Source organism: Lutra lutra, chromosome 10 (genome assembly GCF_902655055.1).
Source record: "Lutra lutra chromosome 10, mLutLut1.2, whole genome shotgun sequence".
NCBI classification, from domain to species: domain Eukaryota; kingdom Metazoa; phylum Chordata; class Mammalia; order Carnivora; family Mustelidae; genus Lutra; species Lutra lutra.
The window spans coordinates 58,757,226-58,776,127 of NC_062287.1; the positions used below are offsets into that span (position 1 = coordinate 58,757,226).

General features: G+C 39.3%; 2 protein-coding genes across 2 annotated transcripts; both read left to right on the forward strand.

Annotated features, from left to right (window-relative positions):
* Positions 1–1,167: 1,167 nt before the first annotated feature.
* On the forward strand, positions 1,168–2,118 carry LOC125079443 (olfactory receptor 52K1-like). The gene has a single exon (XM_047693046.1). The coding sequence runs from the start codon at positions 1,168–1,170 to the stop codon at positions 2,116–2,118; it is 951 nt and encodes a 316-aa protein (XP_047549002.1).
* A 10,093-nt stretch (positions 2,119–12,211) lies between these two features.
* LOC125079427 (olfactory receptor 52K1) lies at positions 12,212–13,156 on the forward strand. Its single transcript, XM_047693021.1, has one exon. The coding sequence runs from the start codon at positions 12,212–12,214 to the stop codon at positions 13,154–13,156; it is 945 nt and encodes a 314-aa protein (XP_047548977.1).
* Positions 13,157–18,902: the final 5,746 nt, after the last annotated feature.

The window sequence follows — 18,902 nt, forward strand, 5'->3', positions numbered from 1 at the left end:
CAGTCTTCCAAAAAGGTAGGAGTGGAGCATCTCTTCCTTTGAATGTCTTGGATGTTAGAAAGAAAAGTGGGTGAAGGTAGAAGCATGTAGAAATGGAAGTTAAAGTTAGGTGAAGGAAAACAATGATAGGTCTTTTCATGTTCTCAAGTTGGCTGCAAATACGCCTTTAGTTGGTGAGATAGCTGAGCATTAAATAAAGACCTATGGAGGGGTGCCTGGGTGGCTCAGTGGGTTAAGCTGCTGCCTTCGGCTCAGGTCATGATCTCAGGGTCCTGGGATCTAGTCCCGCATCGGGCTCTCTGCTCAGCAGGGAGCCTCCTTCCCTCTCTCTCTCTCTCTGCCTGCCTCTCTGTCTACTTGTGATCTCTCTCTGTCAAATAAATAAATAAAATCTTAAAAAAAAATAAAGACCTATGGAACCCTTGCTAGAGAAAAATTTATAGAACATGGAGGAAAGTGAAATATTAGAAGGTGCTAGTCTTAATTATTATTCATACAGCCAAGATAGACATCTGAAGGACAGAGACACTCCTTTCATAATTAGAGATGCAGCCTGAGTTTGGAGCCAACTGGAAGACAGTGAATGTCTTGGGTAAGATTTGAACATAGCAGGGATCTTCATCTTTTACAAAGTGGTTCTGGGCCACACAAAGACCACAGAAAGCTCTTTTCCACTCAATTCCTTAATGAAGAGTGCCTTGTGATATTCGCTCAATTGGTATTGAATGTTGATTACCCAATGATTAAAAAAATATATATATATAATTTATTTATTTATTTATTTATTTGACAGACAGATCACAAGTAAGCAGAGTGAAAGGCAGGAGTGGCGGGGGGGAGCAGGCTCCCTGCTGAACAGAAAGCCAAATGTCGGGCTTGATCCCAGGACCCTGGGATCGTGACCTGAGCCGAAGGCAGAAGCTTTAACCCACTGAGCCATTCAGGTGCCCCTTACCCAATGATTTTTAAACATGCTGAGGGCAGATATCATGTATTTCTCATAATGTATATTAGGATTATTTTCTAATTGAAGGACTAGAAAGGAGATCAAGAGCTAATTCTTCCATGTGAATGGTCAGAGTTTGATATTGAATGCTATAATTCTGCTGATACTGGATACCTTCTGGAAGAGCCCTGTGGAAGTGGACGATAAGGAGAAAATTCCCAATGGCCACATCAGCTTCCAATATCACCTCAATCCATCCGGCAGTCTTTGTGTTAATGGGAATCCCAGGCTTGGAGCACTTACATAATTGGATTTCCATTCCCTTTTGCTCAGCCTATACTTTAGCCCTGCTAGGCAACTGTACCCTCCTCTTCATTATTCAGGCTGATGCAGCCCTCCATGAGCCCATGTACCTCTTTCTGGCCATGTTGGCAACCATTGATCTGGTCCTCTCTTCTACAACACTTCCCAAAATGTTAGCTGTTTTTTGGTTCAGAGATCGGGAGATCAGCTTCTATGGCTGTCTGGTCCAGATGTTCTTTCTCCATTCCTTCTCTATCATGGAGTCAGCAGTGCTGCTGGCCATGGCCTTTGACCGCTACGTGGCTATCTGTAAGCCCCTGCACTACACCACAGTGCTGACTGGGCCCCTTATCATCAAGATTGGCATGGCTGCTGTGGCTCGGGCTGTGACACTAATGACTCCACTCCCTTTTCTGCTCAAACGCTTCCACTACTGCCGAGGCCCCATGATTGCCCACTGCTACTGTGAGCACATGGCCGTGGTAAGGCTGGCCTGTGGGGATACTCGCTTCAACAATATCTATGGCATTGCTGTGGCCATGTTTATAGTGGTGTTGGACCTGCTGTTTGTTATCTTGTCTTACATCTTCATCCTTCGGGCAGTCCTACAGCTTGCCTCTCAGGAGGCCCGCTACAAGGCCTTTGGGACTTGTGTCTCTCACATAGGTGCAATCTTAGCTTTTTACACACCTGTGGTCATCTCCTCAGTCATGCACCGTGTGGCTCGCCAGGCTGCTCCTCATGTCCACATACTCTTTGCTAGTTTCTATCTGCTCTTCCCACCCATGATCAATCCCATCATCTATGGCGTCAAGACCAAGCAGATTCGTGAGAGAGTCTTAGGACTATTCCCAAGAAAGAATGTATAAGTGTAGAGTGAGAGGCAGGTGGAGAAAGAGTGGGACAGACTGAATGCTGGAATCAGGGCAGGGGTATGAGAGGAAATAGAAGGATGCCAGAGTTTACATGTACAAGGAAGAAAACTAAATGATGTCCTGGTATAATGATAAAAAATTAATTGATGCCCTAAAACTCAGTCATCAGTCTGATCAGGATTCATGGTGCAATATCCTTTGGTAGCCTTTGGATTCAAACTGCTGACTTTGATTTCTTCCCAAAGAGCCCACTCTATCAGGAGGCATGACAAAGGCTTAACTCACTCTATCCTTGGTAATGTCATCTAAAGACACAAAGATGCTTTCAATTTCATTTACTAAGACTTTGAGAACCTGGGTTTCTCTCCAGAGTCACTGGGATTAGGACCTGAGAAGGACCAAAATTTCATCTGAGGCAAGAGTAACTGTAATAATCTGAAAGTTGATGTCCAGTCTCTGGCTAAATACTACCAGTTTGGGGGACCTCATGATCTTCCAGCACTACAGGTTCTAAGTCAGTTTTGCTTGTTAAAATTTATTTCTTCAATTGAATCAGCTTATGTAGTCTTTGACTTCTTTTGACCTCTGTATTCTCATGGCCAATCCCTTTCATTAAACATTTTGAGTAAAACATGTCCTCTGACATTTCGTTATACATCATACAACACTTTCTTTGCAAATAGATGTAGCTTATGTTTTCACCAAGAATGTGAATTCTTCATTTACTTGATAATCCAGTCACAAAACATTGAGTACCAAATCTACGCTGGGTACTGGGAATATATATATATTTAAGATGGGCATGCTGTACTTATGTCTATGTCCAAAGAGAGAGAAGTCTGCTTGAGATTTTTCTCCTATCTCTCTGTCTCCCTCTGCATCACACTCCCTGCTCAGGCACGCTCCCTAAAATAAATAAATAAATCTTTAAAAAATGAAGGTGTCATGTGGAAATCTCACTTTGTCTCAATATCCTAGGTGATCATCTATCATGGGAGAGTACTGAGTCCACATTACACCAAGGCCAAAGTTAGGAAAGATAAAGTAGGATCCAGCATACTTCTGTCAAAAGGGAATATGTATAGCTGGGGCATAGATCTTTGAGATTGCTTTTAAAACATAACCTACCAAAACTAAATCATGCAGAAATAGAAACCCTAAGCATAACTTGGGTGAAGATTAAATCAGTAATCAAAACTTCCCATTAAAGAAAAACCCAGAAACAAGAGGGTTGCATTGGTGAATTCTACCAAATATTTAAATAACTAACTCCTTCTCAATTTTGTAAATTTGTAAATAAACAAAATTTGTTGGTTTACTCCTTCTCAAATTTGTAAACAAAAAAACCATGACTCTGTACAAAAACTGTATCTATAGTCAATAATGTATTATACACTAAAAATTTGTTAAGAACACTTAATATGAGAGCTATCCTCTTATCACAATAAGACATAATAAAGATAATTAAAAAAGCATCTTTCAAAATTAAAGTTATGGAAAACTGTAGTGGGCAAAGTCCATGGCAGACCCTGGTATTAACTAGTTTCCTTCTTTGAAAAATAGCATGAAAGTCAGTTGTAGGTAGACTATCACTCTTATTTATAAATACCTGAATTATTAATAAGTAATCACATCATCATCAACATCACACTGGCTTCTTGATCATATAGTTAGTCATCTATTCTTTCTGTGATTTAGGAACAATTGGAATTATTTCCATTTTAGAGAAAGGAAACAGATCTGAGATCAGGGAAGTGTCATTCTAAAGTTACAAGCTAGAAATCTGCTTAGCTTCAGCCAATATATAAAATGTATGCAAAATAAGATCAGATAATTTTGCTTGGTTAGGGTGGAGATCCTCCCCTTGCGGGTCACAGTCAGATAGGAATTGGGTGAAGTTTATGTTTTAATGAGGCTCTCTTTATTAGAAGATACTGCAAGGAGCGGGTAGAGGTAAGCAGAAGCAAATTAAAGACCAAGGTACATGGATCTACCTGAAGTGCTTGGTGTCTGGAGAGTTAAGCATGACCCCTGGGAGGTAGGATATGTACCACAAAGGAGTAAGGGGTTCGGGCTTCAGGAAACTCCAGGGGTAGGAGCCCTGGGTCAGGGGAGTCCCCTTGTGTTAATCCCTAGAGAAGAGGTGGAGCCTTCCATGAGCCCCTGAAAACCCTCCTGAAGTGCAGCAGTTTGTGCTTCTACAAACTTTTCAGAGGAGATCAGAGGTTTGCAAAGATAAAGCCAGTGGCTCCCTTCCCAGCTCCCTCCTTCTCAAACTCCTTCCACTAAAGCTGCATGAAGCTAATGGACTGGCCAAGGATTCTACTTCAGACAAAGCACTGCGAACAGAGCTGGACTACGGGAAACAAGAAAGAGGTAACAGGTGTGGAGAGTGAGAAAGGATAAGGGCACTCTCAATCTCCTCCTACAGCTAGTCTCGGTATCAGCTCCCTGCTCGCTTTTCCCAATTCCTTTATTGCCTCTATTTTGGCTCTTTTTAAAAATTTTATTTTTTCAGTGTTCCAAGATTCATTATGTACCACACCCAGTACTCCGTGGAATATGTGCCCTCCTTAAAACCCACCACCAGGTTCTCCCAACCCCCACACTACCCCTCCAAAACCCTCTGTTTCTCAGAGTCCACAGTCTCATGGTTTGTCTCCCCCTCCGATTTCCCCCAGTTCACTTTTCCTTTCCTTCTCCTAATGTTCTCCATTGTTATTCCTTATGTTCTACAAGTATTTTGGCTCTTCAACTGAAGAGGTAGAAGTCCTAACAGTCCAACCCAAATATTTTGTCTACAAGCTCCAGAAACTCCCTCCACTACAGAGGATGACTGTTTCTTTTCTATGCCAGACACTCGTTCACCTCCAAGAAGTTTGGCTGATTATTTCTAAATGGATCCCGTCACTTCTCACTGATAATTTCTTTTCCCAAATTTGCCAGTATCCCTGTTCCAGTTAGAAGGCTTCTGCATTAGTCAAGAGAGAAAATGAGGACTGAACTAAAAAGATACAGGGAGAGGTCAAAAATATGTATTTTTGAATAATGACATGTTTATTGAAACATGCTAGTTCCACCACAGTCTAATTGTCTCTTTCTAGGAAATTAGTGCTTTTTAAATTTTTTTTTTTTTTTGGAAATGTGTATTAAGGGAAAAGATTAGAGCCATTTATTTTGGCATTATTCTTCAAAATAGTCTTTAGAACAACCTCTGCCACACTGTAAGCTCTACAGGAAATCATTTTACAATGCCATTTCAAATATATGGAGCCCAAATAATCTTTGTAGTAAGAATATGGTCTTAGAAATTCAAGATTCTAAATCAAAGAAATAAGAGAAAACAAATGTGATTCTCCTCTACTCTTTGAAACAGACCCACTTGAGTATTATGATAGAGACTGTACAGTAGAGATTGATACAATAGAGACTGGTTTTAGAAGTGTGCACAAATTGTCACAACAGTGCAAACTTTGACTCTTGCTTAATCATTATCAGCAAAGACTTTCTAGTGGTAATCACTTCATGCCCCTCTCCAATAAAAACTCACATTTTGCTATATCCCCTATGAGTTCAATCATTTTATACTTCAGTATTTATACTTGGAAATAAATTTTTAAATCTCACAAACAAAATATGTAAGCATCTCACATTTATAAATTTGAGTCCATACCCTTCAAACTCCATAGATAAAAATATCCGTAATCTTCAAAATCTTTTACTATTCCTAGAGCAGGCAGACAGATACTTTGTAAAATTTTATTTTTTCCCTCCATTTTTTGGAGTTCCAAGTTCTTCTAGAGTTGCTGATGGGCTAATCATTCTGGCACCTTTTGAATGGTACAATGGGATACATTTCTTATAGGTTCTTCTCCCACAAGACACATCCTTAAGGGACCTTAGGTCAGTGACTATCTTCCTGTCTCTGGGTCTTAGTCTTTCAAATTCATCATTTGGATACCTTGTTTTTAAAATCATTTTTAAAAAATTTATTTTCAGCATAACAGTATTCATTGTTTTTGTACCACACCTAGTGCTCCATGCAATCCGTGCCCTCTCTAATACCCACCACCTGGTTCCCCCAACCTCCCACCCCCCCCACCTCTTCAAACCCTTCAGATTGTTTTTCAGAGTCCATAGTGTCTCATTGTTCACCTCCCCTTCCAATTTCCCTCAACTCCCTTCTCCTAACTCCCCATGTCATATTTATTGCAAGCATAACTGAGTACTTTCTGTGTACAGAGACTTATCTAAGCACTTTTGGGAGAAAAAAATAGACAAGTTCTGTGGTTTAGTGTTGACATTTTGGCTCTTGAAACTGTACAGACAGTATAAAATATTCACTACAGGTTCCTAGATTCTGGATAGTAGGGGAAGATGATTGGCTCCATTCATTCTCCTATACTGAGATTCTGATTCTGAGAGAGGTATATTTTTTATGAGCTTCAGCAGAAATAGTGTTCATGCACTGTTGGACACCCTGTGTTTGGGGGAAGAAATAGCAAAGAACAGGTAACTTTCATTGTGTGAGGAAGTGTGGTCAGGTCACAGGGTCATCAGTTATGTTCAGAAGGTAGACAATAAGCCAGAAGAATGTAGAGACTGAGAGGTAAAGTCAATTATGTTAGGTTTTGCATATTTACTGAGGGTTAAGATGCAACAGGTATGTTGGAACATTAATCATTTATAGAGTGTGTTATGTAGCAGGCACTATTCTTGGCACTTCTGAACATATGCTAGTGAAAAATGAAAAAAGTTCCTGCTGTCTTAAGTTTGTTTCCTACAAAGCCAAGAGCTCAACCTGGCAAAGTGCCGAAATTAAAAACACACGGAAAAACCCTCTCCAATGGGATTTGGATTTTATTCTGATGCATGTAACCAAGGCTGGTGTAGCTTTCTTAGAATTTCTTTCCTGATTCAACATTAAATTAGAATATAACCAAATATTCTGGGCTTGGATAGCATAGGAAGGTCTGAACAGGGTGAGAAGACCTATTTTCCAGTAGTCTGGTTGTTCATGCTTCATTTGATGAAATAGTTAACACTTACCAGGTATGCAAGAGGCTGAGGTTATAGAAGTGAATAAGGCATAGTCCCTTCACTCTGTAATATGGATGGTATTTGGAGAAGGATAGAAACTGAAGGACAAAAACAGAAATCTGTATACTTGTTAGGCATCTTTTTTTCCAGTCGTGAGAGATAATAGTGCTTGAATAGTGTGAACATTAACTGGAGTAAGCAACTTTCCAACTAACTGTGGAGGTCGACCCAATTAGAGCTGCTGACAGACTAAATCAAGGATGACTTGATTTTAGGTTGAGCAACTGGTTGGAGAGGATATAATGTCCTGAGATGTGGAATGCATATGAAGAGTAATGCCTTGAGAGTGAATTGAGATATCTGTGACTGCTACAATGGGATATATCAAATTGTTGGATAGATTAGCCTGCTGCTTAAAGAGGAAGATAGGGAAATTTATATTCAAGGTTTTAGGATCTGATAACCAAGTTCATGGTAAGTAAGTAGAATACCTGGAAAAAGGATTATGTTAAAAGACTGTTACAAAGCAATATTTTCATTTCTGTCCTATATTTTAAGGCCCCTTGCCACGGGATAATTCTGTTCCATTTAAAAACATGCCATTTCCCCCTTCTTTCTTAAAAACAATTGAGTACTCACACAACCCACAGACATGCATACAAACATGCATATGCACAAACAGCCTTCCCTTTACTGTACTTCCCTGTGAAGTACAGTATCCCTTTTACTTTTGGTCTTTGCAGCAAACCTCCTCAAAAGAGGGAGCCATATTAACCGACTTTAGTTCCTTCCCACACTCCTTCTCCCCCATCTAATGTAATCAAAACAGGCATTGTCTCCCTCTATTCTAGAAAAAGTTCTTACCAAGGTATCTAACCATTGCATTTCTAAACATAAGGCCAGTTCTGTTTTGGAATTATCTGACTCACTAGTAGCATTAAACATGGTAATAGTTCCCTCCTCCTTGATGCATTCATTACATTCAATAGCCTATCAAGAAACAGATGTTCTGGAAATGTTGACAAGATGCCATTTTCAGTCTCTTTTGCTGACTCTTCCTCAACTCCATACCCCAAATTCTTTCCACCCTAGTTCTTACTGTTGGGATTGAGCCCTTGGTTCTCTGTTCTTCATGAACACTTACTGTCTCAGAGATTTCAGTCTTATAGATATTATCTGTTCCCAGTGATACCAAGTTTTTATCAGCAGGCAAAAATCTCTCAAACTCCAGTCTCAAGTATACAAATGTGTCAACGTATTCACTTAGATTTCTGATTGACCTCTCAAACAACATATACACAGTTAACATCTTGATCCCCTCCTCCACAACCTTCCCCCACCTCAGTTGAGAAAATTCCTTTTATTGGTGTTCAAGCCAAATCTCTCCCTGACATCTTTGACTCCCTTTTCTCGCATGACCTACATTCAGTCTGTTAGATTCCATGGTTCTTTTCTCAAATATATCCAAAATTGGGTTGCTTCTCACCACAAACAGGGCCATCCTGGTTCTTAACTAACATCCTCCCTTCCCTAATCTCTGGAATAGCCACAGTCTTTTCTGCTTACACCCTTACACTTTCATGCAATTCTTATCATAGAGGCTAGAAGAAACTTAAAATTTGTCACAGATGCCATTTCTTTGCTCTAAAGATATCTTTGAGAGAAATGAACATTTGCCAAGTTCTACAAAGGGCTACAAGGCCCTGTGTGGTCTGACCCTATCTTTATGGCCTCTATAGCTCTCTCACTCATTCACATCATCTAGCTACACTGGCCTGGTAGCTCAGCTTTGAACATTAGGCATATTTCTGTCTTAGAACATTTGTTCTGACTGTTCCTTTTGCTTAGAGTTTGTCACTGGGGGCTATTTCTTTATATTTTTCATCTCTTATGCCTCACTTCCTCTCATTCACCTTTTTGTTTTGGTCACCTTTTGTTTTGTTTTGCTGTGACAACCACAGTTATAGCCTTAGCACAGGTATAGCCTGACTTCAGCTGCATCCTGCCTCTGGGCTTCTCTGCTCCATTACATGGGGCACCTGCAGGAGACTGCTCAGCTACCCTGGTACATATGTGAACCTGGAAGCATGAAGAAATTAACACTCTCTGGGTGAACCCTTGCCCTGGGTGGGGTGGAAACCAGTGGATAAATATACCCCTCTTCCATGTCTCCAATAGACAATTCGGAGGTGCCTTCTATGTGGTTCTTCCTGTGGGACTGGACACATAGATCAACATGACCCAGCTCGGTAATGCATGCTTGGTTAGGATTCTGTGATTTCCTGTTTCATTCTTTCATCTTATTCTTGCTCCCCATCATTTTCCCCACAAAATTACCTGTATGGAACCCCATGTTCTGCCTTTTAAAAAGAGACTAGATACTAAGTTATTTTCTTACCCCATTCAATCGTTGCTCAAGTTCCCTTCCCAATGAGGCCTATCCTGATCTCTTTATTTAAAATTGCTACCTTCTCTCTCTCTCCAGCCTCAGGACTTCTTCTCACCCTCCTTTTTAAAATAATACCTTCTATTATACTATGTAACTTACTAATTAGGTTATTATTCTTTTCAAAACTTTAGTAAATGTGTTCTATGAAGGCATCAGCATGTTTTGGTCTTAGATTTATCCTTAACCAATTTAGTAAAAATATTTACCCTCCCCAAAACTTGAATATATTTACTAAATGTTTTCTGAATATAAAATTGAATGGAATATGTTAATAAAAAATAAGAAATTAAAAAAATAAATAAAGGCAAAACCCACAAAAAAAATTGAATGGAGTTTGATACTGAGCCCTGAAGAAATACTCAGAGGTAATTAGAAACTGGAGACTGAAATGACAAGCTAAGGGAGATGAAAATAGTAGCATCAATGTACCCTACAGTAAAGAGGGTTTTAAAAAAGAGACCGTTGTCAATTCAGATAAAAGTTGCTGAGAAGTCAAGTTGCTTGGAAGCAGGTAAGTTACAATGGTACCATCATTCTAGAGGTCTTTGGTGGTCCAGATGAGAGCAGTTTCAGGAAAGTAATGAGAATGGAATACATATTGGAGGGTTTGATTGCCAAGATGATATTTGAGAGAATGTCGAGACAGAGTATAAGCATTTTCTATATGTTTTCTGTGAAGAGAGGCAGAGATTTTCATAGGAGGATATAAGATTAAAGAAGGGAGAATATTTTTTAAAGTATGGTTCTATGGAGGAAGAGAAATATATACTTAAATGACAAATAAGGCTCAGCAAACACTAATTGAACAAAAGGATTTTATACATATTCCCACTTACTACCCCCCCTACAATTCTCACATAAAAGCAGGGGATTGCTATTCCTCATTTATAGAGGGGGAAACAGGGGCTTGGAAATAAGGGATTTATGCAAGGTCATGCAGTCACTTGATCCCAAAACTTAAGGTTTTAAAAATTTTCTGTACTGCATGGAAAGAAATTAGTTTTCAATTTGGATATGCTGAGTGTGTGTTACTTATTAGGCATTCAGATAGGAGCAAGACAGCCTAGTTATTTAGGACACTGGAATTGGAGAAAGCTAGAACTCAAACTCAGTTGCTTATTAACTATGATATCTTAGACATATTAAGTTTTTGAAATTGATTTAAGATTGAAAAGAGACCAAGTTTTTTTAGAACTTGCTTTGTTCTGTTATATTGGAAATGTTTTAAGTATTATCTCAATGCTTACAAAAATTACCTGGATCCTATAAGAGAAAAGAGATTGCATAAAAACAGGGCAATTCTAATGTTTAATGATTTGAAAAAAGAAAAGTGAACTAAAGGGAAAGATAAAAAATTGTTAAGAATAAAGGGCATTTGTTATAGAAGCCAGATATCAGTCTCGCTAAAGATAAGAGTTCTTCTGTGATGAAAATGAAGAAGCTGGGAGATGAGTGGAGGGAAACTCACATAAATAGGGATTTTAACATAAATTTAGATGGAGAACCATAAGGTGCAGCTCCTTATTTTCTCAATAACCTGGGCTATGCTTAGAGATTTGTGGATGTGGAAAGGACCAGAAAGACATATTCCAGAGAAGTTCTCTCAAGTAGAACTTTATGCAATGATGGAACTATTCTGTATCTGAATAGTCCAATATGGTAGTCACTAATCATGGTGGCTATTGAGCACTTAAAAAGTATTGCTGAGTGAAATAAGTCAAGCAGAGAGAGTCAATTATCATATGGTTTCACTTATTTGTGGAGCATAACAAATAGCATGGAGGACATGGGGAGTTAGGAGAAGGGAGTTGGGGGAAATTGGAAGGGGAGGTGAACAATGAGAGACTATGGACTCTGAAAAACAATCTGAAGGGTTTGAAGAAGTGGGGGGGGTGGGAGGTTGGGGGAGCCAGGTGGTGGGTATTAGAGAGGGCACGGATTGCATGGAGCACTGGGTGTGGTACAAAAAAAATGAATACTGTTATGCTGAAAATAAATTAAAAAATGATTAAAAAAAGTATTGTGACTGAGATACTGGATAACTTTAAACAAAATTTTGAACAAATTTAAACAGTCATGTGGCTAGTGGCAACCATATCCAATAGAATAGTGTTAGAGGAAACAGATATTGTGATTAATAGGGAAATTAGAAATTGCAAGCTTTCTTTGACTTATATAGATATGCAAGGCCTAAGATTTCATGACAGAAAATTGGTTTCTGTGATTGTGAGCTTATCATGTAGAATAGTACCAACACATTCTAAAGAAATGAATTGATTTAAACATTTTCACTTTTTTTTTAAATCAGGGTATTCCTGGTGTTACCATGAGCACAGAAAAATACTACCTTTTCTCCATTCCTTTCTGTAAGTGCCTTGTGATATCAATTCTAATGATGTTTAATGTTCTACCTACTCAATGAGATTCAAAGTTTCTTGCGGGTAGGAAATATGGATCATGCCTATCCAAGTCTATGAGGACTACTAACTAATTTTGCTTAAGTTATAGGAATGGGAACAAGAGCTAATTCTCCTAAGAAGGTATATATAGAAGGTGAAGGGACCCTGTAAAAACGGACAAAGAAAACTTCTATAAACCATGACAACTTCCAATATTACCACAACCCATCCAGCTTTCTTCTTGCTGGTAGGAATTCCAGGTTTGGAGCACCTGCATGTCTGGATCTCCATTCCATTCTGCTTCGCCTATACTCTGGCCCTGCTAGGCAACTGTACCCTCCTCTTCATTATTCAGGCTGATGCAGCCCTCCATGAGCCCATGTACCTCTTTCTGGCCATGTTGGCAACCATTGATCTGGTCCTCTCTTCTACAACACTTCCCAAAATGTTAGCTGTTTTTTGGTTCAGAGATCGGGAGATCAGCTTCTATGGCTGTCTGGTCCAGATGTTCTTTCTCCATTCCTTCTCTATCATGGAGTCAGCAGTGCTGCTGGCCATGGCCTTTGACCGCTACGTGGCTATCTGTAAGCCCCTGCACTACACCACAGTGCTGACTGGGCCCCTTATCATCAAGATTGGCATGGCTGCTGTGGCTCGGGCTGTGACACTAATGACTCCACTCCCTTTTCTGCTCAAACGCTTCCACTACTGCCGAGGCCCCATGATTGCCCACTGCTACTGTGAGCACATGGCCGTGGTAAGGCTGGCCTGTGGGGATACTCGCTTCAACAATATCTATGGCATTGCTGTGGCCATGTTTATAGTGGTGTTGGACCTGCTGTTTGTTATCTTGTCTTACATCTTCATCCTTCGGGCAGTCCTACAGCTTGCCTCTCAGGAGGCCCGCTACAAGGCCTTTGGGACTTGTGTCTCTCACATAGGTGCAATCTTGTCCACCTACACACCTGTGGTCATCTCCTCAGTCATGCACCGTGTGGCTCGCCGGGCTGCTCCTCATGTCCATATACTTCTTGCTATTTTCTATCTTCTTTTTCCACCCATGATTAACCCCATCATCTATGGTGTCAAGACCAAGCAGATTCGTGATCATGTGCTCAGTCTATTCTGGAGAAAGAATGCGTAGATGCTATTGAGTGGATGGATGTTGGATTGAGGTGGTAGGGAAATATCTTAAGCAGAAAAACTGTAATCTCCATGTTTGGCAGTTCTTTAGTATGACAAGGAAAATGAGGTTTCATTCCTCACAGATGCAGTTAGATCAAACTTTAGCCTATCTGATAGCAGAGATTTGACCCTCCTATTCTCATAAGCTCATCACATGACTACAGAAAACAAAGAAGCTTCCAAAATGCTATTGTCATATTCCAAAATGCTATTTCCAGGTTTGGAGCACAATAGGTGAAAGACAAGAGGAATATTGGCTGAGGCTGGCACAAGAATTTGAGGTTTTGGTGAACTTTTCATCTAGACTATGAATGAGGAATTGAACCACACATTTTGTGACCCAAAGGCCAACAACACTTCAAGTACTAAAACTGCTTCCATATCTTTGTTAAATGGCATTCATGCCTCTGCCACTCTATTAGCTTACTACCACCCAATGTTATTGGGTCTACATTTGGATAGGTCCACTTAAAAAAAAAAAAAAAAGATTTACTTGAGAGAGAGAAAGAAACAGAGATAGAGAGAAAGAGAGAGAGAGAGAGAGAGGAGAGGTGAGGCACAGAGGAAGAGGGAGTCCCAAGCAGGCTCAGCATAGATCCGAATGCTGGGCTCTATCCCATAATCCCAAGACCCCAAGACCATGACCTGAACTGAAACCAAGAGCTGGATACTTAACCGACTGTGCCACCCAGGAGCCCCTGAACAGCTACACTTTTTTTTTTTTTTAAAGATTTTATTTATTTATTTGTCAGAGAGAGAGAGAGAGAGAGAGAGAGAGCAAGCACAGGCAGACAGAGTGGCAGGCAGAGGCAGAGGGAGAAGCAGGCCCCCCACAGAACAAGGGGCCTGATGTGGGACTCGATCCCAGGACGCTGGGATCATGACCTGAGCCGAAGGCAGCGGCTTAACCAACTGAGCCACCCAGGCGTCCCAACAGCTACACTTCTAAGCAGACTTATTTCTTCTATTAAATCAGTAGGAGTCAGAAAAGAAGTCCAGGAACTAATAGGCAATTCCTTTGTTGAACATTTGGAAAAGGAGGCTTCTGACATTCCTCTATGTAAATTTATATCACATAACTTTTCATGTGCATATGTATTTTTTTCTCAAACCACTTAGTAATATTTACTGAATGAAGAGATGAATACCATCTTTGAGCTGTATTATGGAAACAAAGATTAATACCCTTTCCTCTTGAAGTTGAGACTTCTGAAGCTAAAGAAGTTAAAATATATAGTTGTGATAGGCTGTATTATTGTTCACAGATATTTACTCTCCCATCTCTCTACCATGGAAGGGGAATTTTCTCACTCTTGGAATGTTAAATATTGATATATGACTTTCTTCAGGCACTGGAGTTTGAGTGGTCTTAAAATATTCCATGATAATTACAAACTTCAAAATGTGTCCCTGTAGCTTGGTCTAGTCTGTCTTGCTTTTTGCGTGTGTTAAAAGAATGGGCATGTCCCAGGACAGAATTTTTCCTTCAACCTAGACCAAGAACCTTTGACTGTTCCCTGACCCTACCCAAACTCTTGCTTGGTTTTCTTCAGTAGAGATGGGGCATTGTGCGTGATAGATTAGATTACTATTAAAAAAAAAAAAAACTTACTCTCTCAGGGTGTAAAACCTCACTGACTATGGGATTGGCTGTTTGCACCACTTTGGTCATTATCAATGAGGCATTATCATTGACTCATTATCAATGAGGCATCAATGGGGCATTAGTAGATGTGGTACAACCAGAAACTTGAAATTTGCTTGTGCAATGGGGCTTGTCATCTTCTGACTTTGCTGCACCATAAGGATATACCCTGGTTAGCCCATTTATCCAATGATAAGGGGAAAAAGTGGAGTAGAACTGCCTGATCAGCTTGCAGCTTGAAGTGGAGCCTTAACAACCAAACCCACCTTGGATCAGCAGATTCCCCAGCTGACTTGTGCATGGATAAGCAAATCCAGCTGATACCAGCAGAGTCATCTCAGCCAATCTCCAGATATATGAGAGATACATTTTTATTGTCATAAGCCACAGAGTCTGTGGATATTTTCTTCCACAGTACATTCAGGAAACTAATTATCTGTCATTGTTATTTAATAAACTGAATATAGTAAATGGACTAAATAAGTATTTCCAGGCTTCAAGATCTGATTTGTCTTTATGGTTTGGTACAGAAATGAACCTGCCTTTCAGGTGATACTCCTACCCTCCACAGAGAGTGATTTTGTCCAACATATAAGTCTAGTAATATATGAAATCAATTACTATGTAATAAACAATGTTCTGCATGACTAGTTTTATTCACAATAGTCAAAGGTGAGTTATCATCATATATTAATACTATGTGCATAGATGGAACATAGCAGTATGAGAATACATGCATGCTATTTTTAGAGTTGAAGTTTTTACAGTTACATAAACAATCAAGAGGATATGGAAAATGTGTACTAATTCAAACTTAATCATAACACTTGCAACAATTCTTGCACCCTAGCTCTGGCTTTTTGGAGCCTGAGTAATTATCTGTAAGTTGCCCCAACAATGCTTCTTCATGGACCCTTGACTGACCCAACATCAGTTTTAGCTATGGTAGCCCCAAACCCATTGATAGCTTAGAATGGCCAACTGACAGAGTTGGAATGCAAACGAACACAAAGAAGACAAGCTTCACCCAATATTTTAATAAGCAATGTTAGAAAGAAGCACAATTCCTTGAATATAATTTCAAGTAGTGTTTTGTCAGGATGCTTCCCTATTACTGTTGTGTCTGTTATATCCGTTTATTGTATTTTTTAATCTGATATTGTACATTTCATCTGATATTATAATTAGTAGGTAAGTGTATATATATTTTCAGATATTGTAATTTCCTTTTTGAAAGTTTGATTTAGGTATTTTTTTTTATATCTTTGATGTCTCTAAACATGCTCAATCTTTCCTCTAGCCTCTTAAACAGTTAGAAATGTTTACTGTAATTCAACCTCCTTATTTACTAATTTTATTATCTGTACCTTTTTAAAATTTTGTTTTTGTTTTTCTTATGTGTATTTCCTGATAATTTTTTTTTAAATTTTTTATTTTTTCAGCATAACAGTATTCATTATTTTTGCACCACACCCAGTGCTCCATGCAATCCGTGCCCTCTACAATACCTACCACCTAGTGCCCCCAACCTCCCACCCCCAACCCCTTCAAAATTCTCAGATCGTTTTTCAGAGTCCATAGTCTCTCATGGTTCACCTCCCCTTCCAATTTCCCTCAACTCCCTTCTCCTCTCCATCTCCCCTTGTCCTCCATGCTATTTGTTATGCTCCACAAATAAGTGAAACCATATGATAATTGACTCTCTCTGCTTGACTTATTTCACTCAGCATAATCTCTTCCAGTCCCGTCCATGTTGCTACAAAACTTGGGTATTCACCCTTTCTTTTTTCTTTTTTTACAGCTTTATAAACATATATTTTTATCCCCAGGGGTACAGGTCTGCGAATCACCAGGTTTATACACTTCACAGCACTCACCATAGCACATACCCTCCCCAATATCCATAACCCCACCCCCCTCTCCCAACCCCCTCCCCCCATCAACCCTCAGTTTGTTTTGTGAGATTAAGAGTCACTTATGGTTTGTCTCCCTCCCAATCCCATCTTGTTTCATTTACTCTTCTCCTACCCCCTCAACCCCCCATGTTGCATCTCCTCATATCCCTCATGCATATCCCTCATATCAGGGAGATCATATGATAGTTGTTTTTCTCCGATTGACTTATTTCGCTAAGCATGATACCCTCTAGTTCCATCCACGTCGTCGCAAATGGCAAGATTTCATTTCTTTTGATGGCTGCATAGTATTCCATTGTATTTCCTGATAATTTTTGATTGAATGCCAGATATGTTAAATTTTACTTTTGGGAACTGGATACTTCTGTATTATATACATATATTCTTGAGATTTATTCTAGGTCATCATTAAGTTGTTGGAAACCACTTCATCCTTTAGTTTTTAGGCTTTGTTAGTCAGGGCCAGAGCAGCTTTAGTTTAGGCTTAATTTGTTACCACTATTGAGTAAAAGCATTTTTGGAAAAAAAAAAAATCTGATGACTCATGAGGATTTCCACTCTGGCTTGTGGGAACAAGAACTATTCCCAGTCCAGTGTGAAAACTGGAGATTTTTTCCTCTAATATTCAGGGGTGGTTTTGCATTTTGGGTAATTTCCTCCCAAGTAATCACTGAATGGTACTCAGATGATGGACTGCAGATCTCTAATGCTTTTTCTCTCTTCTCTGGTATTCCAACCTATGACCTCTAGCTCCTTTGGACATTTATGTTTGATATATTATTTGGGGTGCCACATATGTGAAATCAGAAGTCAGATTTTTTAAGAGTATGTGTTCACCTATGTAGATAGAACAATCCAAGGACTTAGCTAGATCCTGGCCTGGTATTAAAAAAAAAATTATTTGTCTTGAGAGCAAGAGTGAGCAGGGCAGGGAGGGGCAGAAAGAGAAAGAGAGAGAATCATAAGCTGGCTCCATGCTTAGCATGCAGCTCAACATGGGGCCCACTCTCATGACCTGAATCAAAACCAAGAGTTGGTTGCTCAACCAACAGAGCCACCCAGGTGTGCCTGGATCCTGGCATTTCTACTGCCATGGAATAGAACAAAAGTCAAGAATGACATGAAATTCCTCATATTAGAGAGATAATATAATAACTATGTTTCTCTGATTGACTTATTTTACCTAGCATAATACCCTGAAAGGCAGGGCAAGGGGGGTTGTGGGGGGAAGGGAGGGGGAAAAAAAGAAACAAGATGGGACAAATCATAAGAAACTCTTAGGAAACAAACTGAGGTTTGCTGGGGGAGGGAGGAGAGGGATGGGTGGTTGGCTCATGGACATTGGAGAGGGTATGTGCTATGGTGAGTGCTGTGAATTGTGTAAGACAGGGTTCATATACCTGTACCCCTGAAGCAAATAATATATTATATGTTAATAAAAAATTGCAGTTACCATATGACCTAGGTCCACCCAAGAGAAATGAAAACATACATTTTCATTCATAAAAACTTATCCACAAATGTCTACAGCAGCATTATTCAAAATAGCCAGAAGATAAAAACTGATGAATGGATTTTTAAAATGTGTTAAGTTCATACAATGGAATATTATTTGACCATAAAATAGAATGAAATACTGATACATGCCACAACATGGATAAACCTTGAACATGTTACATCAAGTGAAAGAAATCAGTCACAAATGTCTACATACTATATGATTTTTATATAAAATGTCCAAAATATGCAAATCTAGAGATACACAAAGTAGATTCATGGTTGCACAGGACTCCTGGGGGAATGCAGGGCTAGGGGATGTGATGGCTTTTTTTTTAAAGTGATGAAATGTTCTAAAATTGATTGTTGTTTGTGTTTGTATTTATCTGTGAATATACTAAAATCCATTGAATTATATACTTTTTTGTGTGAATTGTATGGCATGTGAATTATATTCCTCAATAAAGCTGTTTTTCAAAATAAAAAAAAAGAATGACATGCAAACAGGAATGGTCCTCAGAACTTTAAATACAAAGTTGGATAAAAGACCGGAGGAGTCATGAAGTGATAGAACATCCATAAACTACAGAAGATGTTGAAGTTGTACATATATCATTTTGTAGATTCCAAACTCCCTAATTGTCTAA